At 37.7% G+C, this 21245-nt stretch overlaps 1 protein-coding gene across 1 annotated transcript in view; it reads left to right on the top strand.

The window, feature by feature from the left end:
* The first annotated feature begins 4572 nt into the window (after positions 1-4572).
* SLC44A4 (solute carrier family 44 member 4) overlaps positions 4573-21245 on the top strand; it is a 185269-nt gene continuing 168596 nt past the window's right edge. The window contains exon 1 of the mRNA XM_053721983.1: positions 4573-4648. Within this exon, the coding sequence (XP_053577958.1) occupies positions 4630-4648 (19 nt within the window). The 5' untranslated portion in view covers positions 4573-4629. The remainder of the gene's footprint in view (positions 4649-21245) is intronic.

Below are 21245 nucleotides of genomic sequence, written 5' to 3' on the forward strand. Positions count from 1 at the left end.
ATCCAAGCTTTGGCAGATACGTGGCAAGACGTACCCCTTTTAAACATAGATATAACATTTCCTAAAGTCAACTCTTTCTGGTCAAAAGTTGCTTTTTGGTTATCGAAAAGATTAATGTACAGCTTGACATCTCTCAGGTAATTTTTTTAGTTGATAAGCTACCTAACAGAACCAACCCCAACCTTGTTAATACATACAATTTTTCTGGTCAAACAGCAAATACTTAAAGGGACATGACACCCACACTTTTTCTTTCATGATTTAGAAAGAGAATGTCATTTTAAACATCTTTCTAATTTACTTATATTATCTAATTTGTTTTATTCTCTTGATATTCTTTGCTGGAAAGCATATCTAGATATGCTCAGTAGCTGCTGATTGGTTGCTGCACATAGAAGTCTTGTGTGATTGGCTCACCATGTGCATTGCTTTTTCTTCAACTAAGGATATCTAAAAAATAAAGCAAAATAAATAATAGAAGTAAATTGTAATGTTGTTTAAATTTCTATTTTCTATCTGAATCATGAAAGAAAGATTTTGGGTTTAGTGGCCCTTTAAGAACTGGAAATCTCGAAAACCAATTAGATTCAAGGAGTTTGTAGATAATGTTTATCATCAAATTTCTTTAGAACAAAATTTATTTGATACCCAGTCAGACTTGTGTGTTCATAACTTTATTTTAAAATGGGGAGATTTAATTAAGACCTCCCTCCCCCCAAATATTCAAAAACACATACTCTACCCCTTTAAAAACTATATTATTCTTACCGAGTTTGAATCCTTTTTCCTCCTGTTCGGAGGAGAGGAAAGCCCTGCCAAGGGAGGAAATAGCAGATAGTTTTTTTTGTTTTTTTTTTCCCTTTTCTCTCTTTCTCTTTTTATCCCTTTCTTTGAATCATTGTTCTTGTTTAGCCAGAGGAAGCCCTCCTAGTTTAAACCTTGCATGGCCTGTATTCTGTTTCCACCTCTAACGACAACACTACACTATTATCCAAACACATCTGAGACACTCGCCTATTTTCAGAAAAAGGTCTGAAATTATATATCCTAGTTAGTTAACGTCATCTGTAAAGTTCAAACGAAACAATGTTTTTGCTATGTTTTACTTTTATATCCATGACAGTTCATATCTTATATTTGCATGTATTTCCGTGAAAATTGCTTGAAATGAACTAAAGTATATAACTTTTTGTGTGTTATTAGTAGAGTCGTAATCTACTTGAATTACGATAATGTTCTTCATTTTCGTGCTGTCACTAACTCATATAATCTTTGATATAGATTAAACGACAGACATTAGATTTTCTTAGTTAAAGGGACATGAAACCCAAAATTTTTCTTTCAGGATTTAGAAAGAGCATACAATTTTAAACAACTTTCTCATTTACTTCTATTATCTAATTTGCTTCATTTTCTTTATATTATTTGCTGAAAATCATATCTAGATAGGCTCAGTAGCTGCTGATTGGTGGCTGCACATAGATGTCTCGTGTGATTGGTTCACCCATGTATATTGCTATTTCTTAAATAAAGGATATCTAAAGAATGAAACAAATTAGATCATAGAAGTAAATTGGAATGTTATTTAAATGGACACTGTACCCAATTTTTTTCTTTTGTGATTCAGATAGAGCATGCAATTTTAAGCAACTTTCTAATTTACTCCTATTATCAAATTTTCTTCATTCTATTGGTATGTTTATTTGAAAAGCATGAATTTAAGTTTAGATGCCGGACCATTTTTGGTGAACAACCTGGGTTGTCCTTGCTGATTGGACAGCACCAATAAACAAATGCTGTCCATGGTTCTGAACCACACATTTGCTGGCTCCTTAGCTTAGATGCCTTCTTTTTCAAATAAAGATATCAAGAGAAGGAAGAAATATTTATAACAGAAGTAAATTAGAAAGTTGCTTAAAATTGCATGCTCTATCCGAATCATGAAATTTGGGTTCAGTGTCCCTTTAAAATTGTATTCTCTACCTGATTCATGAAAGAAAATTTTGGGGTTTAGTGTCTCTTTAATATCTTCAGTTAATGTTTAAACCTTTGACCAAAAATAATGTAAAAATTGGGCATTATGCATTTTTATCATACATTATTCTACTACCATCTGTAATTTTGTTTGATATGCTATTTGTTTTGCAATTATGTATCAGTTGATTGCCCTGAATAAATAAAATAAAAATATGCATTGCCTCAGCTTTACTAAGCCCTATACTTGAAAGTTGCTATCATATCACCTCTTTCCCTTCTCTCCTTCAAGCTATAGATATTTAGGTCATTGCTTCTCCCCTGGTACATTTTATTTTTTAGTCCATGTACTATTTTGGTAGCCTCCTTTGCACAGATTCCAGTTTGTTTATATCCTTGTGAAGATATGGCCTCCAGAACTGCACACAATACTCAAGATGAGGCCTAACTAATGATCTGTAAAGTGGCATAAGAACCTTACTATATCTGCTGCAAATACCTCTTCCAATACATCAAAGCATTCTGCTGGCAATTACTCGCTGCATTACTACATTGTTTACAACATTTTATGACATCTGAAAGAATTATCAAGTCCTGTTCCTCATTTATAATAGTCCGACCCCAGTCATTTGTCCAATCCTCCAATTTGTTTTATTATATCACTTCTCATTTGGTTTAACGCCCCCCAGAACATCTGTTCTATTACACATTTTTGTATAATCTGCAAAGAGATATAAATAAGAAAAAAAAAATCTTCCATTGTTACATTAGGTGTAAGTCTTCAGAAGCAGAGTGTTATGCTTACTTCTGTTAAGATTAAAGTCATGCACTCGCGCAGCCTACAATCAGCTTGTGTACAGTGCCAGGTGACTTGTACAGAGGCTGAGAGAAGGTATTGTGAGCAGACACCTTTAACCTTTTAAGGCCATTCTGACGTTCTATTCCGTCCTCACTGGGCCGACTTTAGCGCCATTAGGACAGAAGAGAATGTCCTAGCCGTTTGGCTGTCCTGCAGCCAACGGCGCTTCTAGGATGGGATTGCAGTCTGGTGGGCATGCCTAGCGTCATAGGGACGTCCCCCTGACCCGATCCCATAATTGAAATCTTGTGATTGTGTGCACGATCGCGGGATTTCAATTTGGCTACATCAGAGCATTGTTCCGTTGTAGACAATTTGACCCGGTCACAAAAGGGTTAAATTGTTACCCTTCTGATGGGCAGTAGCTCTCTAATATGGAGAAAGAAAAGAAAAGGAAAGGAAGGAAGGCCAAGTGGACACCTGGACTAAATTAAATGGATAATAAAGTAAAAATTAAACTTTTGTATCCCAAATAATGCCAAATAGAATATTGGGTCGTTATTATTGGCTTGTGCTTATTAAAGGGACAATAAACTTTCATGACCAAGCAATTAAAAAAAAAAAAACCTTTCCAATTTATTTTTATTATTAAATTTGCGTTGTTTTTGTTATCCTTTGTTAAAGGGACATAAAACCCAACATTTTTATTTCATGGTTCAGATAGAGCATACCATTTTAAACATTCCAATTTACTTCTATTGTCTAATTTGCTTTATTTTTTTGGTATCCTTTCTTGAAAAAATAGCAATGCACATGGTTGAGCCAATCACACAAGGCATCTATGTGCAGCCACCAATCAGCAGCTACTGAGCCTATTTAGGTATAATGAAGCAAATTATATAATAGAACTAAATTGGAAAGTTGTTTAAAATTGCATGCTCTTTCTTAATCATGAAAGAAAAAAAATTGGGTTTCATTTCCTTTTAAAAACTAAACCCAGGTGTGCTCATAGGAGCCCAGGAGCGTGCATATGCCTTTAACACTATATAGCAGTAGTGCTTGGAACAATGTTTGTAGCAATGTCATACATTGTTGCATACTCTACTACCATAGACATGTGTATGCTCCTTAGCCTACCTAGGTTTACTCTTCAACAAAGGATACCACAAAAACTAAGAATTTTGATCACAGTGAGTGGATTGGACTTTGTATCTGAATCAGGAGAGTTTAGCTTTGACATGACAAGCCCATGACAACAGGACACAGTATCCTATTTGGAGTTTATTAGGAACTATCCCACAGTTTTTAACTATGTTGGGCAACTTGAGATCCCCAATCAGTTCCTCACATTGTTCAGAATGTGGCAAACCCAAATAACAAGGGTGCAGGCCCTCTTATTATTTTGTTACTGGTCACCTACTGGCAACTGGCTTTAATGAAAAAGAAACTTTAATCCATTAAACAACAAATCAGTTGGCACTCACTGATATGGGTACACAAGGTGTGCACTGTTGCTAGGGCACATTGGGCGTTGCTTGTTGCTAAGGTTCCACAAGTGGGTGTGGCTATTACCTTTTCTTGATAAGTGGGTGTGGCTAAGGTAAAGCGGGCGTGGTCAATTGTGTAAAATGTCTATTGTGTTCAAGTGAATGGGCGTGGCTTTTGTCAGGCTCGGCGGTGATGGGCGGGGCATTGTAGGTGCAAGGTTATTCTGGGCATCCAGGTAACATGGGGGCGTTGACTAGCGGTGCTCTGGGCGGGGTCGTGACGTCACGTGCGGCTCAGCACAGCAGTAGACTCTAAGAATCCCAATTGACCGTATAGGCTGCTAGTGAGCGGCAGAGGACAGGAGCGCTATGGCGGGGGACGAGTACGGTAAGTGCTCTTCTGTCATTAGTTGTGTTAGATATGTGCCCTGACTTTGTATACTTGTGCATCTGTGTCACCTGATCCCTTAATTGTCACCCCAATTACCTGTGTCACACTTGACTCTTTACTTGTACTCACCTCGTACGAATTCCTTACTTACTAGTCACCTCTTACCTGTGTCACATGATCTGATCCCTCACTTGTCACCCCCTCACCTGTGTCACATCGATCTGATCCCTCACTTGTCACCCCCTCACCTGTGTCACATCTGATCCCTCACCTGTGTCACATCTGATTCCTCACTTGTCACCCCCTTATCTGTGTCACATCTGATCCATCACTTGTCACCCCTCACCTGTGTCACATCTGATCCCTCACTTGTCACCCCCTCACCTGTGTCACATCTGAACCCTCACTTGTCACCCCCTCACCTGTGTCACATCTGAACCCTCACTTGTCACCCCCTCACCTGTGTCACATCTGAACCCTCACTTGTCACCCCCTCACCTGTGTCACATCTGATCCATCACTTGTCACCCCTCACCTGTGTCACATCTGATCCCTCACTTGTCACCCCTTAACTGTGTCACATCTGATCCCTCACTTGTCACCCCCTCACCTGTGTCACATCTGATCATTCACTTGTCACCCCCTTATCTGTGTCACATCTTATCCCTCACTTGTCACCCCCTCACCTGTGTCAAATCTGATCATTCACTTGTCACCCCCTTATCTGTATCACATCTTATCCCTCACTTGTCACCCCCTCACCTGTGTCACATCTGATCATTCACTTGTCACCCCCTCACCTGTGTCACATGATCTGATCCCTCACTTGTCACCCCCTCACCTGTGTTACATCTGATTCCTCACGTGTCACCCCCTCACCTGTGTCACATCTGATCCATCACTTGTCACCCCCTCACCTGTGTTACATCTGATTCCTCATTTGTCACCCCCTCACCTGTGTCACATCTGATCCCTTACTTGTCACCCCCTCACCTGTGTTACATCTGATCCATCACTTGTCACCCCCTCACCTGTGTTACATCTGATTCCTCACATGTCACCCCCTCACCTGTGTCACATCTGATCCATCACTTGTCACCCCCTCGCCTGTGTTACATCTGATTCCTCACTTGTCACCCCCTCACCTCTGTCACATCTGATCCCTCACTTGTCACATGATCTGATCCCTCACTTGTCACCCCCTCACCTGTGTTACATCTGATTCCTCACTTGTCACCCCTTATCTGTGTCACATGATCTGATCCCTCACTTGTCACCCCCTCACCTGTGTTACATCTGATTCCTCACTTGGCACCCCCTCATCTGTGTCACATCTGACCCCTCACTTGTCACCCCCTCACCTGTGTTACATCTGATCCATCACTTGTCACCCCCTCACCTGTGTCAGATCTGATCCCTCACTTGTCACCCCTCACCTGTGTCACATCTGATCCCTCACTTGTCATCCCCTCACCTGTGTTACATCTGATCCCTCACTTGTCACCCCTCACCTGTGTCACATCTGATCCCTCACTTGTCACCCCCTCACCTGTGTCACATCTGACCCCTCACTTGTCACCCCCTCACCTGTGTCACATCTGACCCCTCACTTACACAATACCTTTCAAGGTTTGCTCTTTTAATCCACTGCAGTGTGATAATCTAAACTTTAGTCTTATATTGGTACCCACTAAGACTACGATCAATTTTATTTTGTTTTATGAGCTCTTTGTTCTTAAATATTTGCTGCATCTGTGTTGCAATATTGCCTTATTGTTATGTCGATGTTACATATACTTAGTAAAATATATTTTAAATCACTTTATTTTGTCTTGACTATCCAATCACATATTACTCTCTCCCTTTTTGCCGTTTTATCATATCTTATCCCTCACTTGTCACCCCCTTACCTGTGTCACATCTTATCCCTCACTTGTCACCCCCTCACCTGTGTTGCATCTGATCCCTAACTTGTCACTGTCAGGTCTCACCTGTCCCCTCTTTTATCCCCTACTACATCTCATCTGTGCCACCTTCATCTTCCTCTATTTACCTGTGCCATATCTTATCTGCCATTATTTACCTGTGCCCCTTCTATTCTGTCCCCTCATTACTAGTGTCACATTTACTCATTTTCCCCTTTTTACTAGTGTCCCTTCTGTCCCCTTTTTAATCTTTGACCACATTTCTTCTTCCCTGTAATTACCAGTGTCACTTCTTCACTTACCTCTGACGTCCGAATTGTCCCATATTTTACCACTGCTCTTCTTCCTTCGTTTTGTTAAACCTGAGTCCCTTGCATTTGTCACTTTATGTCCCATTAACCACCACTTCTATTTATCTGTGTCACTTTCATCTTGTCACTTACCTGCCACCATTTTCTAATTTTTGAACCTCTTACCTGCACCACATTAACCCCCATTTCTATCACTTCTCTATCCCATTTAATGTTCCTATTGTCTAAACAGCTGATCCCTCTCTCGGTCTCCTTTGCTTGATCACATTTCCCTTCTCAGGAACAGCTGATCCCTCTAGCTGGCACCTTCCTTACTTGTATAGTAACCAATCCTGCACATTTATTTCATGGTATGTCTTGTTGCCTTTTACCTGTGCTACATTGCATCTTTTAATTTCTGCCACCCATCTCTGTCACTGTTCCCTATCATATATTAACAGTTCAATCTTATCCATTGTTGACTCTTGCCTGCTATTTGTCATTGACAAAATATGCCTGGTTACTTTTTTACCCATGATACTTCTCACCTTTACTTATCTGAGGAACCGGATTCCTTATTTACCTATAACACTTGTCACCCCCACTTATCTGTGCCACCTAATTCCTTATTGACTTGTAACACTTGTCACCCCCACTTATCTGTGCCACTTGATTCCTTATTTACCTATAACACTTGTCACCCCCACTTATCTGTGCCACTTGATTCCTTATTTACATGTAACACTTGTCACCTTCACTTATCTGTGCCACTTGATTCCTTATTTACATGTAACACTTGTCACCTTCACTTATCTGTGCCACTTGATTCCTTATTTACATGTAACACTTGTCACCCCCACTTATCTGTGCCACTTGATTCCTTATTTACATGTAACACTTGTCACCTTCACTTATCTGTGCCACATGATTCCTTATTTACATGTAACACTTGTCACCCCCACTTATCTGTGCCACATGATTGCTTATTTACATGTAACACTTGTCACCCCCACTTATCTGTGCCACTTCATTCCTTATTTACATGTAACACTTGTCACCCCTACTTATCTGTGCCACTTGATTCCTTATTTACATGTAACACTTGTCACCCCTACTTATCTGTGCCACTTCATTCCTTATTTACATGTAACACTTGTCACCTTCACTTATCTGTGCCACTTGATTCCTTATTTACATGTAACACTTGTCACCCCCACTTATCTGTGCCACTTGATTCCTTATTTACATGTAACACTTGTCACCTTCACTTATCTGTGCCACATGATTCCTTATTTACATGTAACACTTGTCACCTTCACTTATCTGTGCCACATGATTGCTTATTTACATGTAACACTTGTCACCCCCACTTATCTGTGCCACTTCATTCCTTATTTACATGTAACACTTGTCACCCCTACTTATCTGTGCCACTTCATTCCTTATTTACATGTAACACTTGTCACCCCCACTTATCTGTGCCACTTGATTCCTTATTTACATGTAACACTTGTCACCCCCACTTATCTGTGCCACTTCATTCCTTATTTACATGTAACACTTGTCACCCCCACTTATCTGTGCCACTTGATTCCTTATTTACATGTAACACTTGTCACCCCCACTTATCTGTGCCACATGATTGCTTATTTACATGTAACACTTGTCACCTTCACTTATCTGTGCCACATGATTGCTTATTTACATGTAACACTTGTCACCCCCACTTATCTGTGCCACTTCATTCCTTATTTACATGTAACACTTGTCACCCCTACTTATCTGTGCCACTTCATTCCTTATTTACATGTAACACTTGTCACCCCCCACTTATCTGTGCCACTTGATTCCTTATTTACATGTAACACTTGTCACCCCCACTTATCTGTGCCACTTCATTCCTTATTTACATGTAACACTTGTCACCTTCACTTATCTGTGCCACTTCATTCCTTATTTACATGTAACACTTGTCACCTTCACTTATCTGTGTCACTTCATTCCTTATTTACATGTAACACTTGTCACCCCCACTTATCTGTGTCACTTCATTCCTTATTTACATGTAACACTTGTCACCCCCACTTATCTGTGCCACTTGATTCCTTATTTACATGTAACACTTGTCACCCCCACTTATCTGTGCCACTTCATTCCTTATTTACATGTAACACTTGTCACCTTCACTTATCTGTGCCACTTGATTCCTTATTTACATGTAACACTTGTCACCCCCACTTATCTGTGCCACTTGATTCCTTATTTACATGTAACACTTGTCACCCCCACTTATCTGTGTCACTTCATTCCTTATTTACATGTAACACTTGTCACCTTCACTTATCTGTGCCACTTCATTCCTTATTTACATGTAACACTTGTCACCCCTACTTATCTGTGCCACTTCATTCCTTATTTACATGTAACACTTGTCACCCCCACTTATCTGTGCCACTTGATTCCTTATTTACATGTAACACTTGTCACCCCCACTTATCTGTGCCACATGATTCCTTATTTACATGTAACACTTGTCACCCCCACTTATCTGTGCCACTTCATTCCTTATTTACATGTAACACTTGTCACCCCCACTTATCTGTGCCACATGATTGCTTATTTACATGTAACACTTGTCACCTTCACTTATCTGTGCCACTTGATTCCTTATTTACATGTAACACTTGTCACCTTCACTTATCTGTGCCACTTCATTCCTTATTTACATGTAACACTTGTCACCTTCACTTATCTGTGTCACTTCATTCCTTATTTACATGTAACACTTGTCACCCCTACTTATCTGTGCCACTTCATTCCTTATTTACATGTAACACTTGTCACCCCCACTTATCTGTGTCACTTCATTCCTTATTTACATGTAACACTTGTCACCCCCACTTATCTGTGCCACTTCATTCCTTATTTACATGTAACACTTGTCACCTTCACTTATCTGTGCCACTTCATTCCTTATTTACATGTAACACTTGTCACCCCCACTTATCTGTGCCACATGATTCCTTATTTACATGTAACACTTGTCACCCCCACTTATCTGTGCCACTTCATTCCTTATTTACATGTAACACTTGTCACCCCCACTTATCTGTGCCACTTCATTCCTTATTTACATGTAACACTTGTCACCCCCACTTATCTGTGCCACATGATTGCTTATTTACATGTAACACTTGTCACCCCCACTTATCTGTGCCACTTCATTCCTTATTTACATGTAACACTTGTCACCTTCACTTATCTGTGCCACTTGATTCCTTATTTACATGTAACACTTGTCACCCCCACTTATCTGTGCCACTTGATTCCTTATTTACATGTAACACTTGTCACCTTCACTTATCTGTGCCACTTGATTCCTTATTTACATGTAACACTTGTCACCCCCACTTATCTGTGTCACTTCATTCCTTATTTACATGTAACACTTGTCACCCCCACTTATCTGTGCCACATGATTCCTTATTTACATGTAACACTTGTCACCTTCACTTATCTGTGCCACTTCATTCCTTATTTACATGTAACACTTGTCACCTTCACTTATCTGTGCCACTTCATTCCTTATTTACATGTAACACTTGTCACCTTCACTTATCTGTGCCACTTCATTCCTTATTTACATGTAACACTTGTCACCTTCACTTATCTGTGCCACTTCATTCCTTATTTACATGTAACACTTGTCACCCCTACTTATCTGTGCCACATGATTGCTTATTTACCTGTGCCACTTGTAACCATCATATATCTGTGCCACCTGATTCCTTATTTACCTGTGCCACTTGTCACCTTCGTATATCTGTGCCACCTGATTCCTTATTTACCTGTGCCACTTGTCACCGTCACTTATCTGTGCCACCTAATCCCTTATTTACCTGTGGCACTTGTCACCTCTTATCTGTACCACCTGGTTCCTTATTTATCTGTGCCACTTGTCACTGTCACTATCTGTGCCACCTGATCCCTTAGTTACCTGAGCCACTTTTCACCTTCACTTATCTGTGCCACTTGTCACCGTCACCTATCTGTGCCACCTGGTTCCTTATTTACCTGTGCCACTTGTCACCTTCACTTATCTGTGTCATCTTATCACTTATTTACCTGTGCCACTTGTCACCTTCACTTATCTGTGTCATCTTATCACTTATTTACCTGTGCCACTTGTCACCTTCACTTATCTGTGTCATCTTATCACTTATTTACCTGTGCCACTTGTCACCTTCACTTATCTGTGCCACTTGTCACCTTCACTTATCTGTGCCACTTGTCACCTTCACTTATCTGTGCCACCTGATCACTTATTTACCTGTGCCACTTGTCACCTTCACTTATCTGTGCCACTTGTCACCTTCACTTATCTGTGCCACCTGATCACTTATTTACCTGTGCCACTTGTCACCTTCACTTACTTGTGTCACCTGGTTCCTTATTTCTCTGTGCCACTTGTCACCTTCACTTTTCAGTGCCATCTTATCACCTATGTACCTGTGACAGTGGTTCTCTTCACTTATCTCTGCCACCTGATCCCTTATTTACCTGTTTCAGTTGTCACCATCACTTATCTGTGCAACCTGATCCCTTATTTACCTGTGTCACTTCTCACCTTAACTTATCTGTGCCACCTGATTCCTTATTTACCCGTGACACTTGTCACCATAATTTATCTTTGTCACCCAATCCTTTATTTACCTGTAATATTACCTTTCCCACCTGCCACCTCCATATTTGCCCCTGGCACCTCTTCCTTTTCACATTTTAAACACATTTTACCCCTGTGTGACACCTCTGTTATCAGTGACTTATTCTGATAATATCTCTCTAAGTCACCAGTGTCAACTTGCCACCGATCTCTGTCTGTACCCATCCTACTTTTTGGCTGTGTCACCTGCCCTCCAGACTGGTATATTTTCTCTGTTGGTTTTGTCACCAATCATGGGCTGTCACCTTTCATAGGGAAAAAAAACAAATTCATGACATCCCAATTAGCATAAATATGTATCCTGACCCAGTAACTAAAGCAGTTACTACTCATGTAAATGATCTCATCTTTCAGAATAAACTTTCTGCCTGTAAAATCTGTATTGGCTTGAACCTTAGAAATACTGACCATGCCTGTAATTGATTAGAATATAACTGTGACCTCTTGTGTCACAGTGAATACAAATGCTTCTCTGTCCTCTTCTCATCTCTCTGATCACATTTAGGTTTATTCTTTTGAGACTCACTTACTCCCCATATCTAACTCTTTTTTTTTTTTTTTCTGGACATCAGCCATATCTATTCTGCAGACCTCTTCCTAAAAAAACTGTATTTAACCTCTTACTCCCATCTCCTCTCTAACCTGTTCAACCTGTCTGTTTGTCACCTGTCCCCTATTCTTCCTCTTTGTGATACATGACCCATCTCCCCTGTCCCTGTTCTATAGCTGCTCTCAGCAATGCCCCAGAGAGACTGTTCATGTTTCTCACAGTACTCTGTTATACACAAACACACAGTACATAACAGACTATACCTACATGTAACAATATTTGATTATTAGTTTTATAATATTTTGTCATATATTATTGTGTGTATGTATGTATATATATATATATATATATATATATATATATATATATATATATATATATATATATATATTTATTAGTAATATTATATTATATTATTAGTAATGTTAGATTCATAAAATTAAATTAAGTCGCTAATTATTTTTTGTGTGTGAATATATGATTTATATATTTTGACATATATTAAAGGGATATTAAACACTAAATAAATGCTAGCTAGAATGATTCATTCAAAGAAAAGATTAGTCTGAGAATAACCTGTAGATGTATTTTTTTTAAAGCTGCATTCATTTTTTAAATAGTGATAAAATAAGTGTAAAGTTTTAGTGTCTTTAAAATAATGGGAGCTGCCATGTTGTAACTTAAGTTACCTTCTCTGCTGTGGCCAATTAGGAACAGTTATAAATAGGTCACCAGAGTGTGCAGCCAATGGCTGTGTGGAATAGAACAGTGTTCTGCACTTCCATTTCTAACAGGAACTGAAATGCTCACAATTTTAGAATAGAATTACAGGAAAAGGGGACAAAATGAATAATGAAAGTATATTGCAGAGATATTTTTTTATATATACTATTTATAATTTTATATTGCCATCTCAAAGTGTGTAATGTCCCTTTTTATGTATACTTATTTTTACTTCAATAATAAATTGAATTTATAGTCTCTTGCCAATCATTTTGTGTGTATGTATACATTATTATTATCATTTATTTGTATAGCTCCGCCAAATTCCGTAGCACTGGGTGTATATATATATATATATATATATATATATATATATATATATATATATATATATATATATATATATTACACACAAATTTTCCCAAAGAAAGGCACTCTCTGGTATTTAAGTCAACACATTCTTTACTGCATAAGCTGTATAAACATTTTGAATATACCCGTCCTCTGACATATATAATATTGTGTATATAATTAATTACACAAATGCATAAAATAATATATATTCTTTTGTAGAAATGTATATCATCCAAAAAGCTAGTATATTTATGTTCCTGAAAATCACTGTCTTGTATGCTTTATTCTTATTGCAAGAATGTAATTTACAGCAGCACTATCTAAGAAAGACAGTCCATATATCTACTTAATAACTGTATATGCTTATTTTCTGTTACTATCTCTAGTATTCTTTAAAGTGTAGTTTTTCTGGTGATTGCAAGAATAATGCTATATATATATATATCCGTGTGCCCTTACAATAGTGATATGTTTGCATTTTTATTGGGGGGGGGGGAGTTCATACAAAAGTAATTGTGTACAATCTTCATATTTCTCTAAAACCACAATATCTTTCTGTAAACTTTATAGCTGATTATATCTATAATATATAGTACAGTATATGCTTTGTGCCCCTAAACAATATATTCCCTGTTATTTATTTTTTGTAGCTAATTTACTAAATAATTAACTTTAGTGAACAGGCTGTGTAGAAATGTTGTAGAGATTAGAGAGACCCCTTAGTGAATTCAGCATTAAAGGGACATTAAACACTTTGAAATGGTAATATAAAATGATAAATTGTGTGTGTATATATATATATATATATATATATATATATATATATATATATATATAAACTCTGCAATATACCTTTTATTATTTATTTTGTCCCCTTCCCCTGTAATACCATTCTGAAATTGTGAGCTTTTTAGTTCCTGATAGAAATGGAAGTGCAGAACACCGTTATATTCCACACAGCCATTGGCTGCACACTCTAGTGACTTATTTATAACTGTCCCTAATTGGCCACAGCAGAGAAGGTAACCTAAGTTACAACATGGCATCTCCCATTGTTTTATAGACACTAAAACTTTATACTTATTTTGTCACTATTTAAATTATTGACACAAATATGTATTTAGTCTACCTGTGAAACCTAGAAACAAATATAGAATTCCAAGTTTAAAATGTTACTTGTGTGTTTATCCTGAAAAATAACAAACAAAAATAAAAATGAAGTAACTATTGGTTATTAATAATGAATAAGAATGAAGAAGCAGAGATGTGATAGTCATTTTGCTGTTGCAATGGTCTGCAGGAAGTTCAGAAGGGTACAGGTGTGATACACTGCAGAAAAAACATTGTCAAAGTCACTGTATTTTTCTCTGCCCATTTCCTCCTTTTGTGTATGGAAATCTGAGAAAGTTATTCAAATAATGGTTATTGAGGTATCAAGAACATTTGTATGTTAACCCCATCAACAGCCCAGCAGGACACTGCTCCATAACCCATCCTGTAAGGGAAATTGTACCATAGGGGGTTAATGTTTTTGTGCAACAACCTTAGTGTGCTGTTAATGCATCATCTATTTTTATGGGATCATTCTGTGTAATGTGGATAGTTGTGGTTTAACTCCAAACTGAAGAAATTGCCAGTCATCCCCTTAATCCAAATATATTATTGAACTCTTTTTCTGTGTCTTGTTTTTTTTATGGAATATCTATTTGCTTATAGATATAAGGAGCAAAGTTCCATTTGTACCTCTCCCAACCCCCCAACATATTGTTTGAAATAATAATATAGGGTATTTGTCCTCCCCCATAATTTGTATGTTAAGCATCTGCTATTACCAAATTCTATAGAAACGTAATACATGATTTACGCTATTCGAAAACTCTCTGCTTTAGATGCCTGGACATTTTCAAAGTTTCAGCTAAATTGTCTGTGTCTTACGTTTTTCAAGCTTATTTAGAGCTGGAATTCTAATTTTGTGGAACTTATCTCAAACCATGGATAGACATTGACTTTATATAATTAGGTTAGCCAGCTGTCCAGTATTAAACTGGATAGTCCAGTACTTCAACCAGCTCTCCAGTATAATTTCTGCAAAAAAAAAAAGGTCACTTAAAGGGATAGTCTAGTTAAAATTAAACTTTCATGATTCAGATAGGGCATGCAATTTTAAACAACTTTCCAATTGACTTTTATCATTAAATTTGCTTTGTTCCCTTGGTGGTATTTTTGAAAAGCTAAACCTAGGTAGGCTCAAACTGATCTCTAAACCTTTGAAAACCGCCTCTTAGCTCAGAGCATATTGAAAGTTTTTCACAATTAGACAGTACTAGTTCATGTGTGTCATATAGATAACATTGTCCTCACTCCTGTGGAGTTATTCAGGAGTCTACACTGATTGACTAAACTGCATGTCTGTTAAAACCACTGAGATAAGGGGGCAATCTCCAGAGGCTTACATACAAGGTAATCACAGAGGTAAAACATATAATAATATAACTGTGTTGGTTATGCAAAACTGCGGAATGGGTAATAAAGGGATTATCTATATTTTTAAACAATAAGAATTCTGGTGTAGACTGTCCTTTTAAAGGGATATGAAACCCAATTTTTTTTTCTTTCATGATTCAGATAGAGCAGCAATTGTAAGCAAATTTCTAATTTATACTCCTTTCATCAATCTTTCTTTGTTCTCTTAATATCTTTATTTGAAAAAGCAGGAATGTAAGCTTAGGAACCAGTCCATTTTTGGTTCAGAACCTGGGTAGCGCTTGCTGATTGGTGGCTACATTACAAAATATATCAATTACCCTTTTATTTTCTTTTATTTTCTTAGACGAACCACGCTGTAGCCAATTGTATCAACCCCCCAACCCCCCCCCCCCACTTTGCTGGACGCCAAAGGTGGCACGTTACGATTAGTTACAGCGTGATTCGTCATTTTACAATGAAACACTATGCGTTGTTGGCATAGGAATGGCGGAATGAATAAGAAACTGAAAGGGTGATTATTTATATATATTTTTTTAAATACATTTTTTTTTATTGAGGTTTTGTATAGTACATAAAAAAAAAAGTATACAGTATTTGCTGTCTAGTCAATACATGGATATACAATAGTTTTACAAGAGGAAGTTAATGAAGCTCACAGGCAAATGTTTTCCTTATACATAACAGTATAGTGGTAGAGTTATAAATAGGTATGTAACTGGGTAAATGCAACTTTCAGGTTACACAGTACCCTACCACCTGAGAACAACCAAGTTAATGTCTACCTGTATATGAAAATTATTAAATTAGACCCTCTTTGTAAGATAATATATCTGAAACATAAACAATATTAGAAAAGGAAACTAGACAAGCCTTAATGAAACCTCCTTTTTCTCTTAAAGGCAGAAATGTGAAGTAACTAGTGTGCTGGACACTCTAGGACCAGTGTTATCTCTAATGTTATGACAAAAAGTAGTTACTAAGAGCAACTATATGGACATACAGGTGTATGAGAAGCTGAATGTTGCATGGAATAGTGAAGGAAAGGGTACAACGGACAGAAGCCGCTTATATAATAAGGGTGTAGGGGAATGAGGGCACGTCCTAGTTCCCACTTATATGGTTTCCGGTGAGTGACACTACCATAACTGGTTGAGGTTATATAGAAGTCTTGGACCTTATTCTACCTAAGAAAGTTATGCCACTAAATATAAATATCAATGTCTATGACCCATAGGAGTTAGGTTAGTGAATCTTTGTTCGCCTTAGTCATGGGATGTGTAAGTTGTTTTACTTCCTACAATCAAGCTTAGGTCTCTAGAGGATTAAGAGAGCTATAAGCTGTTATTTACATTGTGAGATACGCCGTATCCGTGTGTGGCGTTTATATTGACATAAAAATAGATGAGCTGAACAAAGTAAGACCTAGAGTCTCTTCCAGGCCGTGTACATGTCGCAATTTCTTGGTCCTCAATAGATGTATAAATGCAGATATATAGATTTGCCAGTGCATACAGGTTTAGGTGGGGGCATAATCATAAATTTTGTTAATAATAATACGTAGTTAAGGTATTCGGAGGTTAATTAGGTGCATATATGTTAGGGTTGTTGGACCATTATAGTAACCGATGTAAAGTGGACACTTAAAGTGGTAAACAATGAAGCTAGGAGACAAATTGGTATATACACTAAAAACAAAACATTTGCACAAAACAAACAATCCTGGGTGATATAATAATTACTAAATGACAACAACAGATGAAGGTGAATCTGATAATTTGGGTTAATTAAAGCTAATTGGGTTTAGGGTTTATAGATGCTTTGAGCGAGGAGGCAAGTAAATCAGTGAGGTGAGGAATCCCCTTGATTGCGAAATGTGGAAATATTAGTGTTAAGAACTTACTATGCTTAGGGTGTAATGTATAAGCTTCAGCAGACTAGGGTCTCACATGACCAAAAACCAACTGTAGTTATCTAAGGTTTTGTTTTGTTTTTTCCCCCTCTGGCTCCACTAAGGGCAATCCCATATATGTGGTCGGATATGGTATGGGCATTGTATATTATGTCTAAAGCTACAGACGATTAACGTGATACAGTTGAGAAAGACAACCTGCACTAATAAGATAGCTAGCGATGTCAGTACATATGGTTATATGAGAGGAAAATGGTCAAACAAGTGTATATAGGGATTGCAGTATAGGGTATAAAGCCTCCTTACTATGGATCGGATTAAATTAAGTAAGACTCTTTTAGTAGAAGCAATAAACATATAAGGTATGTCTAGGATACACAAAACTGGGTATATTCCTTATTGGGTTTCTATAAATAACTCTCCGGGCAGTCGTGGGGACTGTGGGGCGTACATAAAAAGATGAGTAACAATATAAAAAACAGGATATGCATAAACACTCGAACATTATTAAGAATAAACAGGCAAAGAGTCCATGGATCTATTTCAATATGAGGCGAAAGTAGGATAAAGTTAATGTCAGCATAACAGGTCCTCAACTGGAGGGTGAACAAGTACCTCATAATAAACAATAGTGGCGGGACAGTCAACCAACCCCTCTCTTTAGTAGTGGGGTGAAGGCAAAAATACGGCAGGATAGGGAGCCAAACACAATGCAGGAAAGCCATATATCAGATAGTATCCCTCGACTGTAAAACAAAGGGAGTGGTAGGGGGGAAAGTAAACTGTGTTTCATGAGTGTCAAAGCTTCTGCGCTTCTTGTGTGACACCAAACGTTTCTTCGCTCCCTTTGTGGGTCGTGCATCCGTTTCATGTTCCTCCATTCTCCAACCAGAATCTCAATCTGCGCCAGGTGGCCGGCCGCTCCATCAGGGGCTTTGGCTGAGAGGAACTCCACATGCAAGTCCTTAGACCAAAAGGAGGTGCAACGTCTAAGCTGATTACAGGAGAGTATTGGTTCCCTAACGGAGCAAATGAGTCCCTGCTGCATCGATAGTCCCTCCGTCCCTAGTGTGAGCTCTGCCTTGGGAAGGGTGGAGTATGCGCTGGTGTTTGAGGTGTCGTGTGGCAAGTCATTCTTCTTGTTATCCGCCATCTTGATCGGGCCATCAGTTTTATTCTCTCTCACAGCTTTTATAATGTTAGAAAGCTTTTCATAACCACGGCACATCCGACATTCTAAATCCTCTAAAAGCGCTCGTATCTGGATAGAAAGGTCCTCCTCCATGTGTGGGTAGTTAGGATAATATCCGCTTGAATGTAGCTTCACCCTTTATTGAATGTAATAACTAGGTACCGCTCTACCCGGTTAGCCCTCAAACCGGGAGAAGGGGGGTAGATGGTTCTGTGAAGTGGGCTGCAGCAGTCTGCCTTAGGCGATCATAATTATATCCTCCACTTGATAGTCACTATGAAAATAGTATCTCCGGAATCAGGGTTAACTCCTCGTGAGATATACAAAATTATTATGCCCAAAAGATGCAAATATAGTTAGAAAAGACGTTGGTTCTTCGAGTCAAAATCAGAGCTATGTAGTTACACGTCTTATCATGGCTGCAGATTGGTCACGCCCGCGATTATTTATATATTTCTTTCATGTAATTGGCAAGAGTCCATGAGCTAGTGACGTATGGGATATACATTCCTACCAGGAGGGACAAAGTTTCCCAAACCTCAAAATTTCCTATAAATACACCCCTCACCACACCCACAATTCAGTTTTACAAACTTTGCCTCCCATGGAGGTGGTGAAGTAAGTTTGTGCTAGATTCTACGTTGATATGCGCTTTGCAGCAGGCTGAAGCCCGGTTTTCCTCTCAGAGTGCAGTGAATGTCAGAGGGATGTGAAGAGAGTATTGCCTATTTGAATACAATGGTCTTCCTCTATGGGATCTATTTCATAGGTTCTCTGTTTCTTCTCCTACCTCCCTTTTCAGATCGACGATATACTCATATACCATTACCTCTACTGATTCTCGTTTCAGTACTGGTTTGGCTATCTACTTTATGTATATGAGTGTCTTTGGGTAAGTAAGTCTTATTTTATTTATGACACTCTCAGCTATGGTTTGGCACTTTATATGTAAAGTTCTAAATATATGTTTTATACTTATATTTACCATGATTCAGGTCAATCAGTTTATTTTCCTTCTTTCAGACTGTCAGTTTCATTTTTTGGGAAAATGCATATGAATGAAATATTTTTCTTACCTTCAATTTTCAATTGACTTTTTTCCTTTAAACTGCGGGCTGTTTGGCTCGCGGGTGCAAAAAATGCTAGAATTTATTGCGTCATTTTTGGTGCGAGACTTTTGTGGCGCAAGATTGACGTTTGTTTGACGTCAATGGCGTTGTAGTTAATGCTGGAAGTTTTCACGTAGTTGCATCATTTTTGACTCTCATGTTTGTTACAGACTTTTTTGGCGCCAAAAAATATGTGGGCGTCATACTTGGCGCCAGTTTTTTTTACATTATTTAAGTCTCACTTTTTAGTTGCTTCTGGTTTCTAGAAGCTTGTTCTGTTTGCATTTTTTCCCATTGCTGAAACTGTCATTTAAGGAATTTGATAATTTTGCTTTATATGTTGTTTTTCTATTACATATTGCAAGATATTCCAAAAACTGTTCCTGTATCAGAAAATACTGTTGGATTCCTGATGACTGATATCAGTCCTACCAAAGCTAAGTTAATTTATTTTAATGTTATGAATTTTATCTTTAGCTATGGTTTGTAATAAGTTATTATGATAAACTTTTACATGCAGAGTCCATTAGTATTTATGCATTATCTATTGCTATTCATTTTACATCTAATGTACAAGATATACCTAGGAATCTATGAGAATGTTTTTCTGATTCTATCCTAAAGGCTTTGTCTGACATCCCGCCTTCTAATAAAATGTATAGGTCTTTTTTAAACTTCTCATTTAGTTGATGAATTTTCAAATGACCGACAACATACTAAATTATCCTTCTCTGATGATGTTTTTTCTCATTTAGAATATACTTCATCAGATATTTGACACTAACAAATCTACTTTTTTATTTTTAAATAGAGTACATTTGTTGTTGTAAAGGTGTTGATTATATTGAATATTGAGGAGTCTAGTTCTTTTGATTTAAGACTAGCTAACATTTAAATTCTGCTCATTAACCTCCTGTGGTTTCTTCAGAGGTTTTTTCCCAGTTCATGATACTAGGGAATGGAGTAGGCTTGGGACTTCTTTTATTCCTTCTTTAAGGTTTTTAAATTGTATCCTTTGCCGGCAGTTAGTTTAAAAGTTTATGGGGCTATCTCTACTCTTGCAAACATACTACTATTCCTATAGAAAATAGTATATTTTTCCTTCAGATGGGAGACTTGTATCTTATTTAAGGAAAAATATTTTATTTCAGGTCCTTTTCTTAGGCCTGCAATTTATTTGGCTGATGTTGCAAATGCTTCAACTTTCTGGTTGGATACTTTAGTGCAACAAGTATCGGATTATCATTTGTTTTAGCATTGTTAAGTTGATCAACATGCTAATAATTTCATTTGTGTCGTCATTTTTTTTATATTTTCACAAATGAGGTTAAA

The sequence above is a fragment of the Bombina bombina genome, chromosome 7 (genome assembly GCF_027579735.1).
Source record: "Bombina bombina isolate aBomBom1 chromosome 7, aBomBom1.pri, whole genome shotgun sequence".
Classification (NCBI taxonomy): domain Eukaryota; kingdom Metazoa; phylum Chordata; class Amphibia; order Anura; family Bombinatoridae; genus Bombina; species Bombina bombina.